This window comes from Ranitomeya imitator, chromosome 5 (assembly GCF_032444005.1).
Source record: "Ranitomeya imitator isolate aRanImi1 chromosome 5, aRanImi1.pri, whole genome shotgun sequence".
In the NCBI taxonomy this organism is placed as follows: Eukaryota; Metazoa; Chordata; class Amphibia; order Anura; family Dendrobatidae; genus Ranitomeya; species Ranitomeya imitator.
Window position 1 is genome coordinate 695,931,419 of NC_091286.1, and position 18,293 is coordinate 695,949,711.

The following is an 18,293-nucleotide window of genomic DNA, read 5'->3' on the forward strand; positions in this document are numbered from 1 at the left end:
GGGCACTGATGATGATGACTGCTACTGCTGCTACTGGAGACGGGCACTGATGATGATGACCGCTACTGCTGCTACTAGAGACGGGCACTGATGATGATGACCGCTACTGCTGCTACTAGAGACGGGCACTGATGATGATAACCGCTACTGCTGCTACTAGAGACGGGCACTGATGATGATGACCGCTACTGCTGCTACTGGAGACGGGCACTGATGATGATGACCGCTACTGCTGCTACTGGAGACGGGCACTGATGATGATGACCGCTACTGCTGCTACTGGAGACGGGCACTGATGATGATGACCGCTACTGCTGCTACTGGAGACGGGCACTGATGATGATGACCGCTACTGCTGCTACTGGAGACGGGCACTGATGATGATGACTGCTACTGCTGCTACTGGAGACGGGCACTGATGATGATGACCGCTACTGCTGCTACTAGAGACGGGCACTGATGATGATGACCGCTACTGCTGCTACTAGAGACGGGCACTGATGATGATAACCGCTACTGCTGCTACTAGAGACGGGCACTGATGATGATGACCGCTACTGCTGCTACTGGAGACGGGCACTGATGATGATGACCGCTACTGCTGCTACTGGAGACGGGCACTGATGATGATGACTGCTACTGCTGCTACTAGAGACGGGCACTGATGATGATGACCGCTACTGCTGCTACTGGAGACGGGCACTGATGATGATGACCGCTACTGCTGCTACTGGAGACGGGCACTGATGATGATGACTGCTACTGCTGCTACTGGAGACGGGCACTGATGATGATGACTGCTACTGCTGCTACTGGAGACGGGCACTGATGATGATGACCGCTACTGCTGCTACTAGAGACGGGCACTGATGATGATGACCGCTACTGCTGCTACTAGAGACGGGCACTGATGATGATAACCGCTACTGCTGCTACTAGAGACGGGCACTGATGATGATGACCGCTACTGCTGCTACTGGAGACGGGCACTGATGATGATGACCGCTACTGCTGCTACTGGAGACGGGCACTGATGATGATGACCGCTACTGCTGCTACTAGAGACGGGCACTGATGATGATGACCGCTACTGCTGCTACTAGAGACGGGCACTGATGATGATAACCGCTACTGCTGCTACTGGAGACGGGCACTGATGATGATGACCGCTACTGCTGCTACTGGAGACGGGCACTGATGATGATGACCGCTACTGCTGCTACTGGAGACGGGCACTGATGATGATGACTGCTACTGCTGCTACTAGAGACGGGCACTGATGATGATGACCGCTACTGCTGCTACTAGAGACGGGCACTGATGATGATAACCGCTACTGCTGCTACTGGAGACGGGCACTGATGATGATAACCGCTACTGCTGCTACTGGAGACGGGCACTGATGATGATAACCACCACTATTGTTGCTACTGGACACAGCCACTGCTGCTATGAATTTTCACTGTTATTTGCTTTTTTCACTTTAGCCAGAAAATCTGCTGCTGGGCCGCACGACACCAGAACACAGCAACAGGAGTCATAAGGGTGGGACACCTGACGTCATATCTAGCTGCCCATGATTAGCATCCAGACTCTGGATTCCAGAGCCCCGCCCCCTCCAACTCGCAGCTAGCAGGAGGGGAAGGAGCGCTGGACACACATGACCTGCTTGTCCCTGCTCCTGCCTGAGCACATTCTGCGAGTAGCAGCACTGTACATTGAGTTTCAGTGTACAGCACTGCTACTAGCACTGCTATATGTACCAGACAGCGCTGTATGGGGAGGATGCTGGCGGGACCTCGGTGTACAGCGCTGCTAAGTAGCAGCATTGTACATTAAGCGTCAGTGTATACAGCGCTGCTGCTTAGCAGCGCTGTTATTTTGAACACCGGTACCGGGAGTCGCGTCACTGAAGCCCCCGCACGCCCCACATAACATGTTCTGCCGGGGGCGTGTCAGTGAGGAGAGTCTGCCGCCCCACCCCACCATCAGGAACACACCATGCTGCGCAGGAGGGCTGCGTCACTAAGACCCGCCTGACGCCCCGCCCCGTCCTGCATGTTCTCTGCCGGGAGCTGCGAGCTGTCACAGAGCGTGCTCTGACCAGGTGCAGGGCCGCGGCGCCGCGGACCGGCTGAAAAACCCCAACGGCCCGGTCCTGGTCCGCGGACCGGCGGTTGGGGACCTCTGTTCTATGGGATTCAGGTCTGGACTCATTGATGGTCACCTTAGAAGTCTCCAGTGCTTTCTCTCAAACCATTTTCTAGTGCTTTTTGAAGTGTGTTTTGGGTCATTGTCCTGCTGGAAGACCCATGACCTCTGATGGAGATCCAGCTTTCTCACACTGGGCCCTACATTATGCTGCAATATTTGTTGGTAGTCTTCAGACTTCATAACGCCATGCACATGGTCAAGCAGTCCAGTGCCAGAGGCAGCAAAGCAACCCCAAAACATCAGGGAACCTCCGCCATGTTTGACTGTAGGGACCGTGTTCTTTTCTTTGAATGCCTCTTTTTTTCTCCTGTAAACTCTATGTTGATGCCTTTGCCCAAAAAGCTCTACTTTTGTCTCATCTGACCAGAGAACATTCTTCCAAAACGTTTTAGGCTTTTTCAGGTAAGTTTTGGCAAACTCCAGCCTGGCTTTTTTATGTCTCGGGGTAAGAAGTGGGGTCTTCGTGGGTCTCCTACCATCCAGTCCCTTTTCATTCAGACGCCGACGGATAGTACGGGTTGACACTGTTGTACCGTCGGACTGCAGGGCAGCTTGAACTTGTTTGGATGTTAGTCGAGGTTCTTTATCCAACATCCGCACAATCTTGCGTTGAAATCTCTTGTCAATTTTTCTTTTCCGTCCACATCCAGGGAGGTTAGCCACAGTGCCATGGGCTTTACACTTCTTGATGACACTGCGCACGGTAGACACAGGAACATTCAGGTCTTTGGAGATGGACTTGTAGCCTTCAGATTGCTCATGCTTCCTCACAATTTGGTTTCTCAAGTCCTCAGACAGTTCTTTGGTCTTCTTTCTTTTCTCCATGCTCAACGTGGTCACACAAGGACACAGGACAGAGGTGGAGTCAACTTTAATCCATGTCAACTGGCTGCAAGTGTGATTTAGTTATTGCCAACACCTGTTAGGTGCCACAGGTAAGTTACAGGTGCTGTTAATTACACTAATTACAGAAGCATCACAGGATTTTTCTAACAGTGCCAATACTTTTGTCCACCCCCTTTTTTATGTTTGGTGTGGAATTATATCCAATTTGGCTTTAGGACAATCCTTTTTGTGTTTTTTCATTTAAGACAAATTAAATGAAGATAATAATAACAAATAATTTGTGATTGCAATCATTTTCAGGAAGAAACTGAGTATTATCTGACAGAATTGCAGGTGTCAATACTTTTGGCCATGACTGTATACTATCCACTGCAGTCATTGCATTATCCACTGCATTAGCGAATATAACAGACATGGCAGTCACTGCATTATCCACTGCATTGGATAATATCCCAGCCACTATATAGTAAACTGTACTAGGTTATACCCCAGTCACTGGATTATACATTGCATCATATATTCTCCAATCACTGCATTGTAGCCTGGATTATCTATTGGCCCGGTCACTGCATTCAGTTATATTCTAAGCACTGTATTGTACAGTGCATTCACTCACATCCCAAACACTGCAATAGGTGTTTCAATAATAACCGAGACACTGCATCGTCCACTATATTGCATACTATCCCGGTGAATGCATTGTGTTCGACCATAAATAGTATCCCAGTTACTATACTGTACACTGCATTAGATGATAACTGGCACACTGCATTAGATGATAACCGGCACACTGCATTGTACACTGCATTAGATGATAACCGGCACACTGCATTGTACACTGCATTAGATGATAACTGGCACACTGCATTGTACACTGCATTAGATGATAACTGGCACACTGCATTGTACACTGCATTAGATGATAACTGGCACACTGCATTGCACACTGCATTATATGATGAATGGTACACTGCATTAGATGATAACCGGCACACTGCATTGTACACTGCATTAGATGATAACTGGCACACTGCATTGTACACTGCATTAGATGATAACCGGCACAATGCACTGTACACTGCATTAGATGATAACCGGCACAATGCACTGTACACTGCATTAGATGATAACTGGCACAATGCACTGTACACTGCATTGGATGATAACTGGCACACTGCATTGTACACTGCATTAGATGATAACCGGCACACTGCATTGTACACTGCATTAGATGATAACTGGCACACTGCATTGTACACTGCATTAGATGATAACTGGCACAATGCACTGTACACTGCATTAGATGATAGCTGGCACACTGCACTGTACACTGCATTAGATGATAACTGGCACACTGCATTGTACCCTGCATTAGATGATAACTGGCACACTGCAGTGTACACTGCATTAGATGATAACTGGCACACTGCACTGTACACTGCATTATATGATAAATTGCACACTGCACTGTACACTGCATTATATGATACATGACACACTGCACTGTACACTGCATCAGATGATAACTGGCACAATGCACTGTACACTGCATTAGATGATAACCGGCACACTGCACTGTACACTGCATTATATGATAAATGGCACACTGCACTGTACACTGCATTAGATGATAACTGGCACACTGTACACTGCATTATATGATAACTGGCACACTGCACTGTACACTGCATTATATGATAAATGGCACACTGCACTGTACACTGCATTATATGATACATGACACACTGCACTGTACACTGCATTAGATCATAACTGGCACAATGCACTGTACACTGCATTAGATGATAACTGGCACAATGCACTGTACACTGCATTAGATGATAACTGGCACACTGCATTGTACACTGCATTATATGATAAATGGCACACTGCACTGTACACTGCATTAGATGATAACTGGCACAATGCACTGTACACTGCATTAGATGATAACTGGCACACTGCATTGTACACTGCATTAGATGATAATTGGCACACTGCATTGTACACTGCATTAGATGATAACTGGCACACTGCATTGTACACTGCATTAGATGATAACTGGCACACTGCATTGTACACTGCATTAGATGATAACTGGCACACTGCACTGTGCACTGCATTAGATAATAGCTGGCACACTGCATTGTACACTGCTTAAGGGTACATCATTATATTGTACGATTAGATAATAATCAGGGCACGGCATTATACACTGCACTACAGGAAATAAAAACACTGCATGGTGCACTGCGTTAGAAAATGTCTCAGCTTCGGCATTATTCATTACATTAGGCCCCGTTCACATGTCCGTTTTTTAAGCGCCGCAAATACGAACACATGCACACACTGTATTCAGTGGAGGTACGCACAGGTCAGGTTTATCACACGGATCGTGTGTCTTTGTGAAAAACGCGCAGACATGTCAGGTTTTCATACGCAGCACGGACAAAGTGCTTGCCGACAACCTGCACACGGATGACACGAACCTGTGCCTAGGAAGAAGCAGTACGGTCTGCGCTGATCCCAGGCGCCCGATGCTGAAGGCCGCTCTCATCATTGTCACCTGGTCTCCCCTCGATCAGCGCGACTAGGAGACAATGATGGGAGTTGTATTCAGCACCCACTGTGTACATCATGTGTAAAATTAAGAATTAAATAAAAATGGTGCGGGCTTCTGCATAATTTTGACAACCAGCAGATGGAAAGCCGACAGCTGGGGGCTGATGTTACTAATCTGGGCAAGGGAGCCATAGCCCATTAGGTTCCCAGGCAATTAATAACAGCTCACAGCTGTTTGCTTAGTCTATACTGGTGAATTTACATGTGACCCCAGAAAAAAAATGATGTAGGGACCCCCCCCATCAATTCTAACCAGCAAAGGATAAACAGACAGCTGTGGGCTGATATTAATAGCCGGGAAGGGGCCAGAGATATTGCCCCCCAGGCTACCAGCATCAGCCCTCAGTCGCCCCTAAAATGGCATATCGATAAGATTCCCCAAATCTGGCACTTAAACTCGCTCTTCCCGCTTGCCCTGTTGCAGTGCAAGTGGGGTAATAGGGTTGGGGTTCATGTCAGCTTTGTATTGTCAGGTGACATCAAGCCCAGTGGTTAGCAATGGGGGCGTCTATAAGACACCCCATTACTAACACCATAGTAAGTTTCTAAACAAACACACAGCAAGAATAAAATCATTTATGTGAAATAAAACAAAACACCTTGTTTTACACATTTATTTAAAAATAAAAGACAAAGTTTTACCCACGTTACTCCTATTCCATTGAAGCCCATGTCACCTGTAAAAAAACATAAATAATAAACAACCATATCCCTCACCTGTCTGAAGTGCAGATAAAACATACCATCCCATGTCTACGATATGTGGTTTACAACCTGAACAGTGGAATGAAGCGACCGTCCAGGCTGAAAACCATGGGAGAATGAGATGCTACAGTGACGAGCGGTGACGTCATAGAGGTCACTGCCGATCATTGAAGCTGCGTTCCCATACTTCACTGTGAGAAGTCCAATGAAATGTGGTGACCTCTATGACATCACTGTTCGTCCCTGAAGCTGTGCCCGCAGCACCTCTTTCTTCCATGGTTTTGAGCCTGGATGCTCACATCATGGCACCATTCAGGTTGTAAACCACATATCACAGGCATAGATTACAGCGTGGGATGGTATGGCTTATCTGCACGTCGGACGGGAGAGGGATATGGTTGGTTATTATTTTTCTTTTTTTACAGGTGGCATGGGCTTCACTGGAATAGGAGTAAGGTCAGAATAACTTTGTTTTTTATTGTTTTAATAAAAGTGTAAAACGGTGTGGATTTTTATTTCAAATAAAAGATTTTATTCTTGCTGTGTTTATTTCACTACTTACTATGGGATTAGTATTGGTGTGTCTTATAGACGCTTCTGCATTACCAACCCCTGGGCTTTATGTAAGCTGACATTACAAAGGTGACATCAACCCCACAAATATTACCCCACTTGCCACCGCCACAGGGCAAGTGGGAAGAGTAAGGCTCAGCAAAAGATTTCTGGACTGATGTTGGTAGCCGGGGGGCCTTCAATATCCATGGCCCCTTCCCAGGCTATTAATATCAACCCACAGCTGTCTGTTTAGCCTTTGCTAGTTTGATTTCATAGGGGGACCCCACATAATTTTTTTTCTGGGGTCTCTGTCACGATATTGTATGAAATATAATATGATGTTGTAGCTTTGCTCTTCAGCCCATGCTGTGGGCTAAACCCTTCCCCCCCCCCCCCCCCCCCCTTCTCTCTCTGGCTCTCTTTGCTTCGTTGTGAGTTTCTGAATGTATGGTATTAGGGGGTTTTATTGCCCTGGCCATAAATTCCAGGCTGGAGCCAAGTTACTCGTACCCCCCCCCCCCCCCCCCAACTGCACTAGCTGAAACTGGTATAAATGGCTCCAAAATCCATGGAAGTCCTTTGTTCTAATATTGTAAGATATTGGGCCAACGACGTGGGCTAAGAGAATATTAAATACATATTGCTAACGTCCATCGGTGGATCGGTCCGCCCCTCTAAACATGAGCTTCTAACTCCATCAGGTAAAAAGTAGGGATTTCTCTGTAATTATGCATCACAAATAGGACATATTTGATCTCATTAGAATGCCAATGTTAATATGAGATGAATGAATGGAAACTTGGGCTGAAAGGTGGCAGATGAGGTTTAACAATGATAAATGTAAGGTTATACACATGGGAAGAGGGAATCAATATCACCATTACACACTGAACGGGAAACCACTGGGTAAATCTGACAGGGAGAAGGACTTGGGGATCCTAGTTAATGATAAACTTACCTGGAGCAGCCAGTGCCAGGCAGCAGCTGCCAAGGCAAACAGGATCATGGGGTGCATTAAAAGAGGTCTGGATACACATGATGAGAGCATTATACTGCCTCTGTACAAATCCCTAGTTAGACCGCACATGGAGTACTGTGTCCAGTTTTGGGCACCGGTGCTCAGGAAGGATATAATGGAACTAGAGAGAGTACAAAGGAGGGCAACAAAATTAATAAAGGGGATGGGAGAACTACAATACCCAGATAGATTAGCGAAATTAGGATTATTTAGTCTAGAAAAAAGACGACTGAGGGGCGATCTAATAACCATGTATAAGTATATAAGGGGACAATACAAATATCTCGCTGAGGATCTGTTTATACCAAGGAAGGTGACGGGCACAAGGGGGCATTCTTTGCGTCTGGAGAAGAGAAGGTTTTTCCACCAACATAGAAGAGGATTCTTTACTGTTAGGGCAGTGAGAATCTGGAATTGCTTGCCTGAGGAGGTGGTGATGGCAAACTCAGTCGAGGGGTTCAAGAGAGGCCTGGATGTCTTCATGGAGCAGAACAATATTGTATCATACAATTATTAGGTTCTGTAGAAGGACGTAGATCTGGGTATTTATTATGATGGAATATAGGCTGAACTGGATGGACAAATGTCTTTTTTCGGCCTTACTAACTATGTTACTATGTTACTATGTAATGCTGGGTTTGTTATGTCTATGACATGTTCTGTAGCGGAGTAACAGGCATTAGACAAATTTAGGTTAAGTTTAGTTAAACTGAAGAGGTAGGAGGGTCTGGGAAAGCCAGCCCTTTCTGTGATGTCACAAGCTGCATTTTATAAGTTTTTGGCCAGACCCCCGCAGGCAGTCTGTCTGCTGGAGCCCATGTGAGTCTGACTTGAAGAGCTGTTCCTAACCAGAAGTCCTGATGCACTGGGACAGATGGAAACTCCACTAGCCTGGTTGCCTCACCTGATCTGAACACATGTAAGTGTTATTTCTCATTTAACCCCTGTTATTTTTATAATTACCTTGTACATATTTTTAATTGTCTCATATTGTAACATCTTTATATGACTTTTTATAAACACTGCCTGAAACCTTTGATGGGGTATATTATTTAATATACTAGATTCGTTCTTCCTGTTCTAAAACGTACCCTAAGTCTTCTCAAAGGAATTACGCTACTGTTTTGGGTTAGCTTCGGACCCGTTTAATCGAAGCTGGTGGCAGCATACGTTTGTACTGGGTAATTGGGAGTCGTTGTAGCGACTGCAGCGTTGATAATTATTGTTCCTGCCTGAGTGGGAGTAGTTTATCGCGTCACTGCAGCGTGCCCAATAGCCAGTACATAGCAGTACATAGCAGGCAGCCTTTCTGGCGACTAATTACCCCAGGTGCAGTACCTAATCTGACCTGAGAGTAAGGGGGGCGCCAGAGAGCTGCAAGTTTCAAGTGGAACTGTAAGTGGGATATACATAAATCCCTGCAGTTTGTGGTATATTGAAGAGCAGTGGGATACCTAGAATAAGCCCCTGCTGTAAATTAAGAGGTTAATAGCCTTGTGTGTTTTTTTCATCACATTGTGGAGTGTTGGCCTAAAGTCACCCCGATCTGTGACGTAGGGGTGACGGTCACGGTGTGAATCGTGACAGTCTCTCATAAATTCACCAAGAAAGGCTCTGTAGACATCTGAGCTGTTATTAATAGCCTGGGAACTTTATGTGATATTGGTCCTTGTCTCAGATTATTAACATTGACCCCCAGCCATCAGCTTTCCCTCTGCTGGTTAAGAAAATTAACTTAATTCTTTATTTTACACAGGATGTACACAGTGGGTGGTGGTGAATACAACTCTCATCATTGTCTCCTGGTGGCACTGATATCAGGGAGACAATGATGAAAGATACCTTCAGTTGCCGGCACCTGGGATCAGCACGAACCCTAGTGCTTCTTCCCAGGCACCGGTACGTGTCACATGGAAATACGGCCGGCACACTGATGTGAAACATTGACATACACGGATTGACAGCACACGGATGTCACAAACGTACACACGGATGGCACATGGACACGGATCACATATCTCTCCTGTACTGGAATCACCATTATCTACTAGGCACTGCATTGTACACTGCAATACATCAAACACTCCTCCCCATGTGTACTCACATCACGGATCTACAGACATCAGCAATTCACACGGTCATATAGCACTGGCACGCACTGCACCACGGATATGATCATGTCCAAGTCACTGCATTGTGCACTGCATTTTTTATTTATGTATATTCTATACCAGTCACTGAATTGTACACCACAAATACTTAATATCCCAGACACTGCATTAGACTACACAGTGTATCAGTGCGATCTCAGACACTGCACTTTACAATGTATAGGCTAATAAAGTATACAGGAAAGTGCACAATGTATCAGATTCTGGCCTGCCCACCACATTATATCATATCCCATACAGTGCACTGCGATATTATCCAGGACACTGCATTGTACAATCTAGGGGATTATATCCAAGCCGTGCATTGCTTACTATCCCATATGCTGCAGAGAACAGTTTATGATCCCGGATAAGACATGGTGCACTGCATTATACACTGCAGGATATAGTATCAGTGGCCCCGCACAGTACTTGGTGAAACCCGGCCCCCGCACTGTGCAGTGCATTAGAGGTCATTACTGACACACACAGATGATATAAGGCGCCGCTCTCCATCTATTAATGCCATTCATATCTGGGGGGCTTCGTCAGTCGGATGGCATTTACTGGCCTGACAGCAGACACTGGGGGTTTGTGTTGCCATCAGGCGGCTCTTTGTCAGGGCACATTGGTCATATTTCTCCCACACTTTGGACAAGCTCTTGGCCCCTGAATAGAAGCTCAACACTGGCGCACTGCCTATAGCAAAGTATGCCAGCGGGCAAACAGCAATTCTAGAGAAGATGAAAATCAAGAAAAGATCCGAACTGCCCTGGGATCGGGAAATTAATGCAGAACGGATCATTATTACCCCGACTGCTCAGAGGAAAAACAGGTGGTACAAGCCATGTATTGCCTGGCACGGCAGTGCAACCTGATCATCACACTAACACCGCCAACCAAAATGGTCTGCACACCACTACCAACCAAGGAGGTCTCCAAACCACTACCAACCAGGGACCTCTGCATACCACTACCAATCAAGGAGGTCTTCAAACCACTACCAACCAAGGAGGTCTCCAAATCACTACCAACCAAGGAAGCCTCCAAACCACTTCCAACCAAGTAGGTCTTCAAATCACTGCCAACCAAGGAGGTCTCTATATCACTGCCAACCAAGGAGGTCTGCACACCACTACCAACCAAGGCGGTCTCCAAACCACTGCCAACCAAGGAAGTCTGCATACCACTGCCAACCAATTAGATCTTCATATCACTGCCAACCAAAGAGGTCTGTATAACACTACCGACCAAGGAGGTCGCCAAACGATTACAAACCAAGGAGGTCTCCAAACCACTGCCAATGAAGGAGGTCTCAATATCACTGCCAACCAAGGAGGTCTCCATATCAATGCCAATCAAGAATTTTGCCATCTTGCTGCCAAGCAAGAAGGTCTCCAAACCACTGCCAACCAAGGAGGTCTACATATCACTGCCAACCAAGAATTTCTCCATCTTACTGCCAAGCAAGGAGGTGTCCAAACCACTGCCAACCAAGAAGGTCTCCTTACCACTGCCAACCAAGGAGGTCTCCATATCACTGACAACCAATGCAGTCTCCGTATTAGTGATGAGCGAGTAAACTCGTTGCTCGGGTTTTCCCGAGCATGCTCGGGTGGTCTCCGAGTATTTGTGAGTGCTCGGAGATTTAATTTTTATCGACGGCAGCTGCATGATTTACGGCTGCTAGCCAGCCTGAGTACATGTGGAGGTTGCCTGGTTGCTAGGGAATCCCCACATGTATTCAAGCTGTCTAGCAGCTGCAAATCATGCAGCTGCGTCAACAAAAACTAAATCTCCAAGCACTCACAAATACTCGGAGACCACCCGAGCATGCTCGGTAAAACCAAAACAACGAGTATACTCGTTCTTCACTACTCCATATCAATACCAACCAAGAATTTCTCCATCTTACTGCCAAGCAAGGAGGTATCCATACCACTGACAACCAAGAAGGTCTCCACATCAATGCCAATCAAGAATTTAGCCATCTTACTGCTAACCAAGAAGGTCTCCAAACCACTACCAACCAAGGAGGTCTCCATACCACTGCCCACCAACGAGGTCTCCATACTACTGACAACCAAGGAGGTATCCATTTCACTGCCAACCAAGAATTTCTCCATCTTACTGCCAAGCAAAGAGGTCTCCATACCAATGCCAAACAATGAGGTCTCCATACCACTGCCAACCAAGGAGGTCTCCATACCACTGCCAACCAAGGAGGTCTCCATACCACTGACAACCAAGAAGGTCTCCATACCACTGACAACCAAGGAGGTCTCCACACCACTGACAACCAAGGAGGTCTCCATATCACTGCCCATCAAGAAGGTCTCCATCTCACTGCCAACCAAGAATTTCTCCATCTCACTGCCAACCAAGAAGGTTTCCAAACCACTACCAACCAAGAAGGTCTCCAAACCACTGCCAACCAAGAAGGTTTCCAAACCACTACCAACCAAGAAGGTCTCCATACCACTGCCAACCAACAAAGTCTCCATATCACTGACAACCAAGGAGGTCTCCATATCACTGCCAACCAAGAAGTTCTAAATATCACTGCCAACCAAAGAGACAAAGATATTCATAACACTGCCATCCACATATACCCCCATAAAACTGCTACGCACAAAGATAGAGGATAACTAATATATCTACACAGTGATTCCACCAGGAGAATAGTGAGTGCAGCTCTAGAGTATAATACAGGATGTAACTCAGGATCAGTAATGTAATGTTTGTACACAGTGACTGCACCAGCAGAATAGTGAGTGCAGCTCTGGAGTATAATACAGGATGTAACTCAGGATCGGTAATGTATGTACAGTGACTGCACCAGCAGAATAGTGAGTGCAGCTCTGGGGTATAATACAGAATGTAACTCAGGATCAGTAATGTATGTACACAGTGACTGCCCAGCAAAATATTGAGTGCAGCTCTGTGGTATAATACAGGATGTAACTCAGGATCAGTAATGTAATGTACGTACACAGTGACTGCACCAGCAGAATAGTGAGTGGAGCTCTGGAATATAATACAGGATGTAACTCAGGATCAGTAATGTAATGTATGTACACAGTGACTGCACCAGCAGAATAGTGAGTGCAGCTCTGGAGTATAATACAGGATGTAACTCAGGATCAGTAATGTAATGTATGTACACAGTGACTGCACCAGCAGAATAGTGAGTGCAGCTCTGGGGTATAATACAGGAGGTAACTCAGGATCAGTAATGTAATGTATGTACACAGTGACTGCACCAGCAGAATAGTGAGTGCAGCTCTGGGATATAATACAGGATGTAACTCAGGATCAGTAATGTATGTACACAGTGACTGCACCAGCAGACTAGTGAGTGCAGCTCTGGGTTATAATACAGGATGTAACTCAGGATCAGTAATGTAATGTATGTACACAGTGACTGCACCAGCAGAATAGTGAGTGCAGCTCTGGGGTATAATACAGGAGGTAACTCAGGATCAGTAATGTAATGTATGTACACAGTGACTGCACCAGCAGAATAGTGAGTGCAGCTCTGGGGTATAATACAGGATGTAACTCAGGATCAGTAATGTATGTACACAGTGACTGCACCAGCAGAATAGTGAGTGCAGCTCTGGGTTATAATACAGGATGTAACTCAGGATCAGTAATGTAATGTATGTACACAGTGACTGCACCAGCAGAATAGTGAGTGCAGCTCTGGGGTATAATACAGGAGGTAACTCAGGATCAGTAATGTAATGTATGTACACAGAGACTGCACCAGCAGAATAGTGAGTGCAGCTCTGGAGTATAATACAGGATGTAACTCAGGATCAGTTATGTAATGTATATACACAGTGATTGCACCAGCAGAATAGTGAGTGCAGCTCTGGGGTTTAATACAGGAGGTAACTCAGGATCAGTAATGTATGTACACAGTGACTGCACCAGCAGAATAGTGAGTGCAGCTCTGGAGTATAATACAGGCTGTAACTCAGGATCAGTAATGTAATGTATGTACACAGTGACTGCACCAGCAGAATAGTGAGTGCAGCTGTGGAGTGAAATATTTGCTGTATTCTGGAGATTCTGTGGAGCCCGATGATAATTGTAGCACGGTTTGAACCCTCTGAGACGTGGCATTACCCTATATCTAGCAATATCCCGTGTACACGGCACCACGTGCATAAAACGTGAGTGTTTACACTGCTTCCAGATGTTCATGTCAACACGAGATCATCCAATGATCATCACTTGTAGCGGGAGCCAGGACAGGACGGCTCCAGCTGGCAACTCCTCAATCACTGTATGATTATGATCTCATCCACAGGACATCACACACCGCCCGCCATATCACACATCTGCAGAGCTGAGGGATGAGCTGCCGGAAGCTATGCTTCCACGTTTACTACTTTCATTGTCTTGCTTTATTGCAGCTTCCTGACACTGTTCTGAAGTCTGCAATGTCCTTGTCCGTGTCCCATTGGGTGAGAATAGGTCCAATGTTTGACATCTGATGAGGCATGGGAAAAAATGCCTCCATGTGAAGGTGCCACAGGACCCCTGCTCCTCTCTGGGAGATTTATTACTGCCCCCCTATTAAAGGGTTAAGTACAGAACCCCTCTATAATATTGTCAGCACATTGGCGTCATCACTCCAAGTCAACGACAGGTTCACGATGTCTCCCCAAAACTGAGCTGTCATCAACATCTACTCCACATGAAAACCTGGTGACCACTATGATGGCTCCTACAGAGGTTGTCCTCCAGTCCGGACCCCCATATCTGGTGGGCCCCACGAGGCAGCCATACACATTGTCACCCAGCTTTCCTACCGGTCATCACCATCATTCATTTTTAGATTTTAAGGCAGAAAATCTTTAATTACAAAAGATATGGCTGATTTCTGGCAAAAAAGCTAACCCCATCTTGAAGCTCATCTGTAATACCAGACATGGCCTATGGACAGGTGGGGCGCTGCCTCTGGAAGAAAGCAGCCCTGTTTTCTAATCCTGGAAAACATCTTTAAAAACAGAATTTTAGAGAATTACCTTGAACTTCACCGCCAGGAGCTCGGTGGCTTTCTGCTCTTTGGTCAAGTCGTCCATCATCTTCTCCTTCTCTTCGATCAGTTTGAGCTTCTCTTCCGCCAGCAGACTGTGGTCGTCCTGTATGGCGGCCTTCTCCTGCTCCAGTCTCTCCGCTTGCTCCTTCAAGTAATTCCCTATGTTCTTCTCGATGAGGTTGTCGTCGTTGTCCTCCTCGGGCTCCGTGTCTGGCACGTTGTCCCCGTCCATAGATTTCTTCCTGCGGCTGTTCCTCCTCCGTTTCTTGCTCAGCATCCCCCTCTTCTCCAGTTGGGCCTTCAGCCGGGCGATTTCTTCTTGGAATTCCCTCAGTAGGGTGTCTTTGGGATCCTCATTGATTCTTGGTTTGTTTTTGATGTTCTTAGCCCTGTTGGCGAACCTGAGAGTGGACAAGGTCTCGTCATAGTGATGAGATGCTGGGCCCAAGGTGGCTACCATGATGGTTTTGGCATTGCCCCCCAGTGAGTCCTGCAGTAAGCGGGTCAGTTTGGAGTCTCTGTATGGGATGTGGGTGCTCCTGCCGTCCACCAGTGACGATATTACGTTGCCCAGTGCCGACAGAGACAGGTTAATTTTTGAAGCCTCCTTGGGTCTTTCTCCGTTGGCTCCGGTTTTGCTTTGTCGTTCACTGCCGGCCAAGTCCACCAGGTTGAGTTTGCCCACTCGTATGTGTTCCTCGCCATCCACACCTACCTCGCTGCACTCTATGGTTATAACGAAAATGGTGTGCGACCGAGAGCTGTACTCATTCATGTTGGTGCAGGCCACCGACCGGGACTGGTTCCCCAAATTCATGACGTGTTCAATTTCCTTCACGTTTTTGGTCACGAACGACGATAGGTCCTTGATGTAGACGCCGCTCTCAGGATTCTCCTTCAGTTCCAACTTCTTGGTCTGGTCCTTACACAACAAGTCCCGGATTTCCTCCTGGTAGATCTCCAAGTAGGACGCCCTCACCAAATATTGTTGGTTTTGGGATCGGGAGATGTGTGTGAAAATATGGTCGAAGGAGTTGGGAATGACGCCTCTTTTATCCGTCTCTACCCACAGACCTTGCATGGTGTAAGTCTTGCCCGTGCCCGTCTGTCCGTAGGCGAATATGGTTCCATTGAACCCTTGCAATACGGAATCGATGAGGGGCCTCACGGTCTCGTCGTACAAGTCCGCCTGCTTGGAGCTGGCATCGTACACGGCATCGAAGGTGAACGTCTTTGGCAGCTCCCCGGGATTCACCCTGGGATTCCGGATGGTCACTTGCCCCAATTTGACATCCATGGACACTATCCTGTCGTAGCCGGCCCCCTCTTCTTTCCTGTTGATGGGGCGACATCGGACCACCACCTTGAGGGCCTCGCTGCTCTTGGTCTTGCTGCACATCTTACCTCCCCTCCCTTCTTGTGTCTCCTGAAGATCGGATTGTTTATTCCAAGGAAGATGGAGAAATGTCCTCAGACGCTGCTGCCGGTCATCGGTGGATCGGGAACGATTCCTCCTCTTCTTCTTCACCTTCTCTCCTCGGATTTAACGAGCACAATGATCTCCGAGGAGCATCTCTGAGCCATCACCGCTGCCCATGGTCGCCCACCAGAGGACACGTCGAGGGGATGCAGGCACCTGAGCGGGGCGGCCGGGTGTCGGCTGCTGCTGAGCCTCTTTGATGACCCTGGGCGGCCAGGAAACGCCTAGTCTCTTCCCAGCGATGGCTCCTCATTCATTGCAGTGCGGCCGCTGTCTGTGGTAGAATGACAGCGAAAAACAGGGACTGGGGCCGGGGCGGAGCCGGGGAAGGATGCTGGAGAAGGAGGAGGAGAGGGCCGATAACCTGCCCACCCGGAGGACGACCTCAGCCCCACAGGGGGCGGACATGATCCTGCATCGGAATTCTGGGGGCCACAGTCCTGACACTACATGCCTCCATCCATAGCGCGGAGCCTTTGTGTGCTGCAGCGGTCACCGAGGGGTTAACTGGACAGTGGCCATAGACAGACTGTGAGGGCCACCAGCACTCTGCTCTGCCGGGGAAGGATGGGGTTAATGCGGCCACCATCACTCTGCTCGGCCGGGGAAGGATGGGGTTAATGCGGCCACCATCACTCTGCTCGGCCGGGGAAGGATGGGGTTAAAGCTGCCACCATCACTCGCCCTGCGCTGTCTCTGCTCCGCCGGGGAAGGATGGGGTTAAAGCGGCCACCATCACTCGCCCTGCGCTGTCTCTGCTCCGCCGGGGAAGGATGGGGTTAAAGCGGCCACCATCACTCGCCCTGCGCTGTCTCTGCTCCGCCGGGGAAGGATGGGGTTAATGCTGCCACCATCACTCGCCCTGCGCTGTCTCTGCTCCGCCGGGGAAGGATGGGGTTAATGCTGCCACCATCACTCGCCCTGCGCTGTCTCTGCTCCGCCGGGGAAGGATGGGGTTAAAGCGGCCACCATCACTCGCCCTGCGCTGTCTCTGCTCCGCCGGGGAAGGATGGGGTTAATGCGGCCACCATCACTCTGCTCGGCCGGGGAAGGATGGGGTTAATGCGGCCACCATCACTCTGCTCGGCCGGGGAAGGATGGGGTTAATGCGGCCACCATCACTCTGCTCCGCCGGGGAAGGATGGGGTTAATGCGGCCACCATCACTCTGCTCCGCCGGGGAAGGATGGGGTTAATGCGGCCACCATCACTCTGCTCGGCCGGGGAAGGATGGGGTTAATGCGGCCACCATCACTCTGCTCGGCCGGGGAAGGATGGGGTTAATGCGGCCACCATCACTCTGCTCCGCCGGGGAAGGATGGGGTTAAAGCGGCCACCATCACTCACCCTGCGCTGTCCCTGCTCCGCCGGGTAAGGATGGGGTTAAAGCGGCCACCATCACTCTGCTCCGCCGGGGAAGGATGGGGTTAATGCGGCCACCATCACTCTGCTCGGCCGGGGAAGGATGGGGTTAAAGCTGCCACCATCACTTGCCCTGCGCTGTCTCTGCTCCGCCGGGGAAGGATGGGGTTAATGCTGCCACCATCACTCGCCCTGCGCTGTCTCTGCTCCGCCGGGGAAGGATGGGGTTAATGCGGCCATCATCACTCACCCTGCGCTGTCTCTGCTCCGCCGGGGAAGGATGGGGTTA

At 48.2% G+C, this 18,293-nt stretch overlaps 1 protein-coding gene across 2 annotated transcripts in view; it reads right to left on the reverse strand.

The window, feature by feature from the left end:
* The window catches only part of KIF3C (kinesin family member 3C), a 105,002-nt gene extending 88,083 nt beyond the window's left edge, over positions 1-16,919 (reverse strand). The window contains exon 1 of one of the 2 annotated variants that reach the window (XM_069728492.1): positions 15,150-16,919. In XM_069728492.1, the coding sequence (XP_069584593.1) occupies positions 15,150-16,562 (1,413 nt within the window). In that variant the 5' untranslated portion in view covers positions 16,563-16,919. The remainder of the gene's footprint in view (positions 1-15,149) is intronic. The other variant, XM_069728494.1, reaches the window with a different exon arrangement.
* Between the last annotated feature and the right edge of the window lie 1,374 nt (positions 16,920-18,293).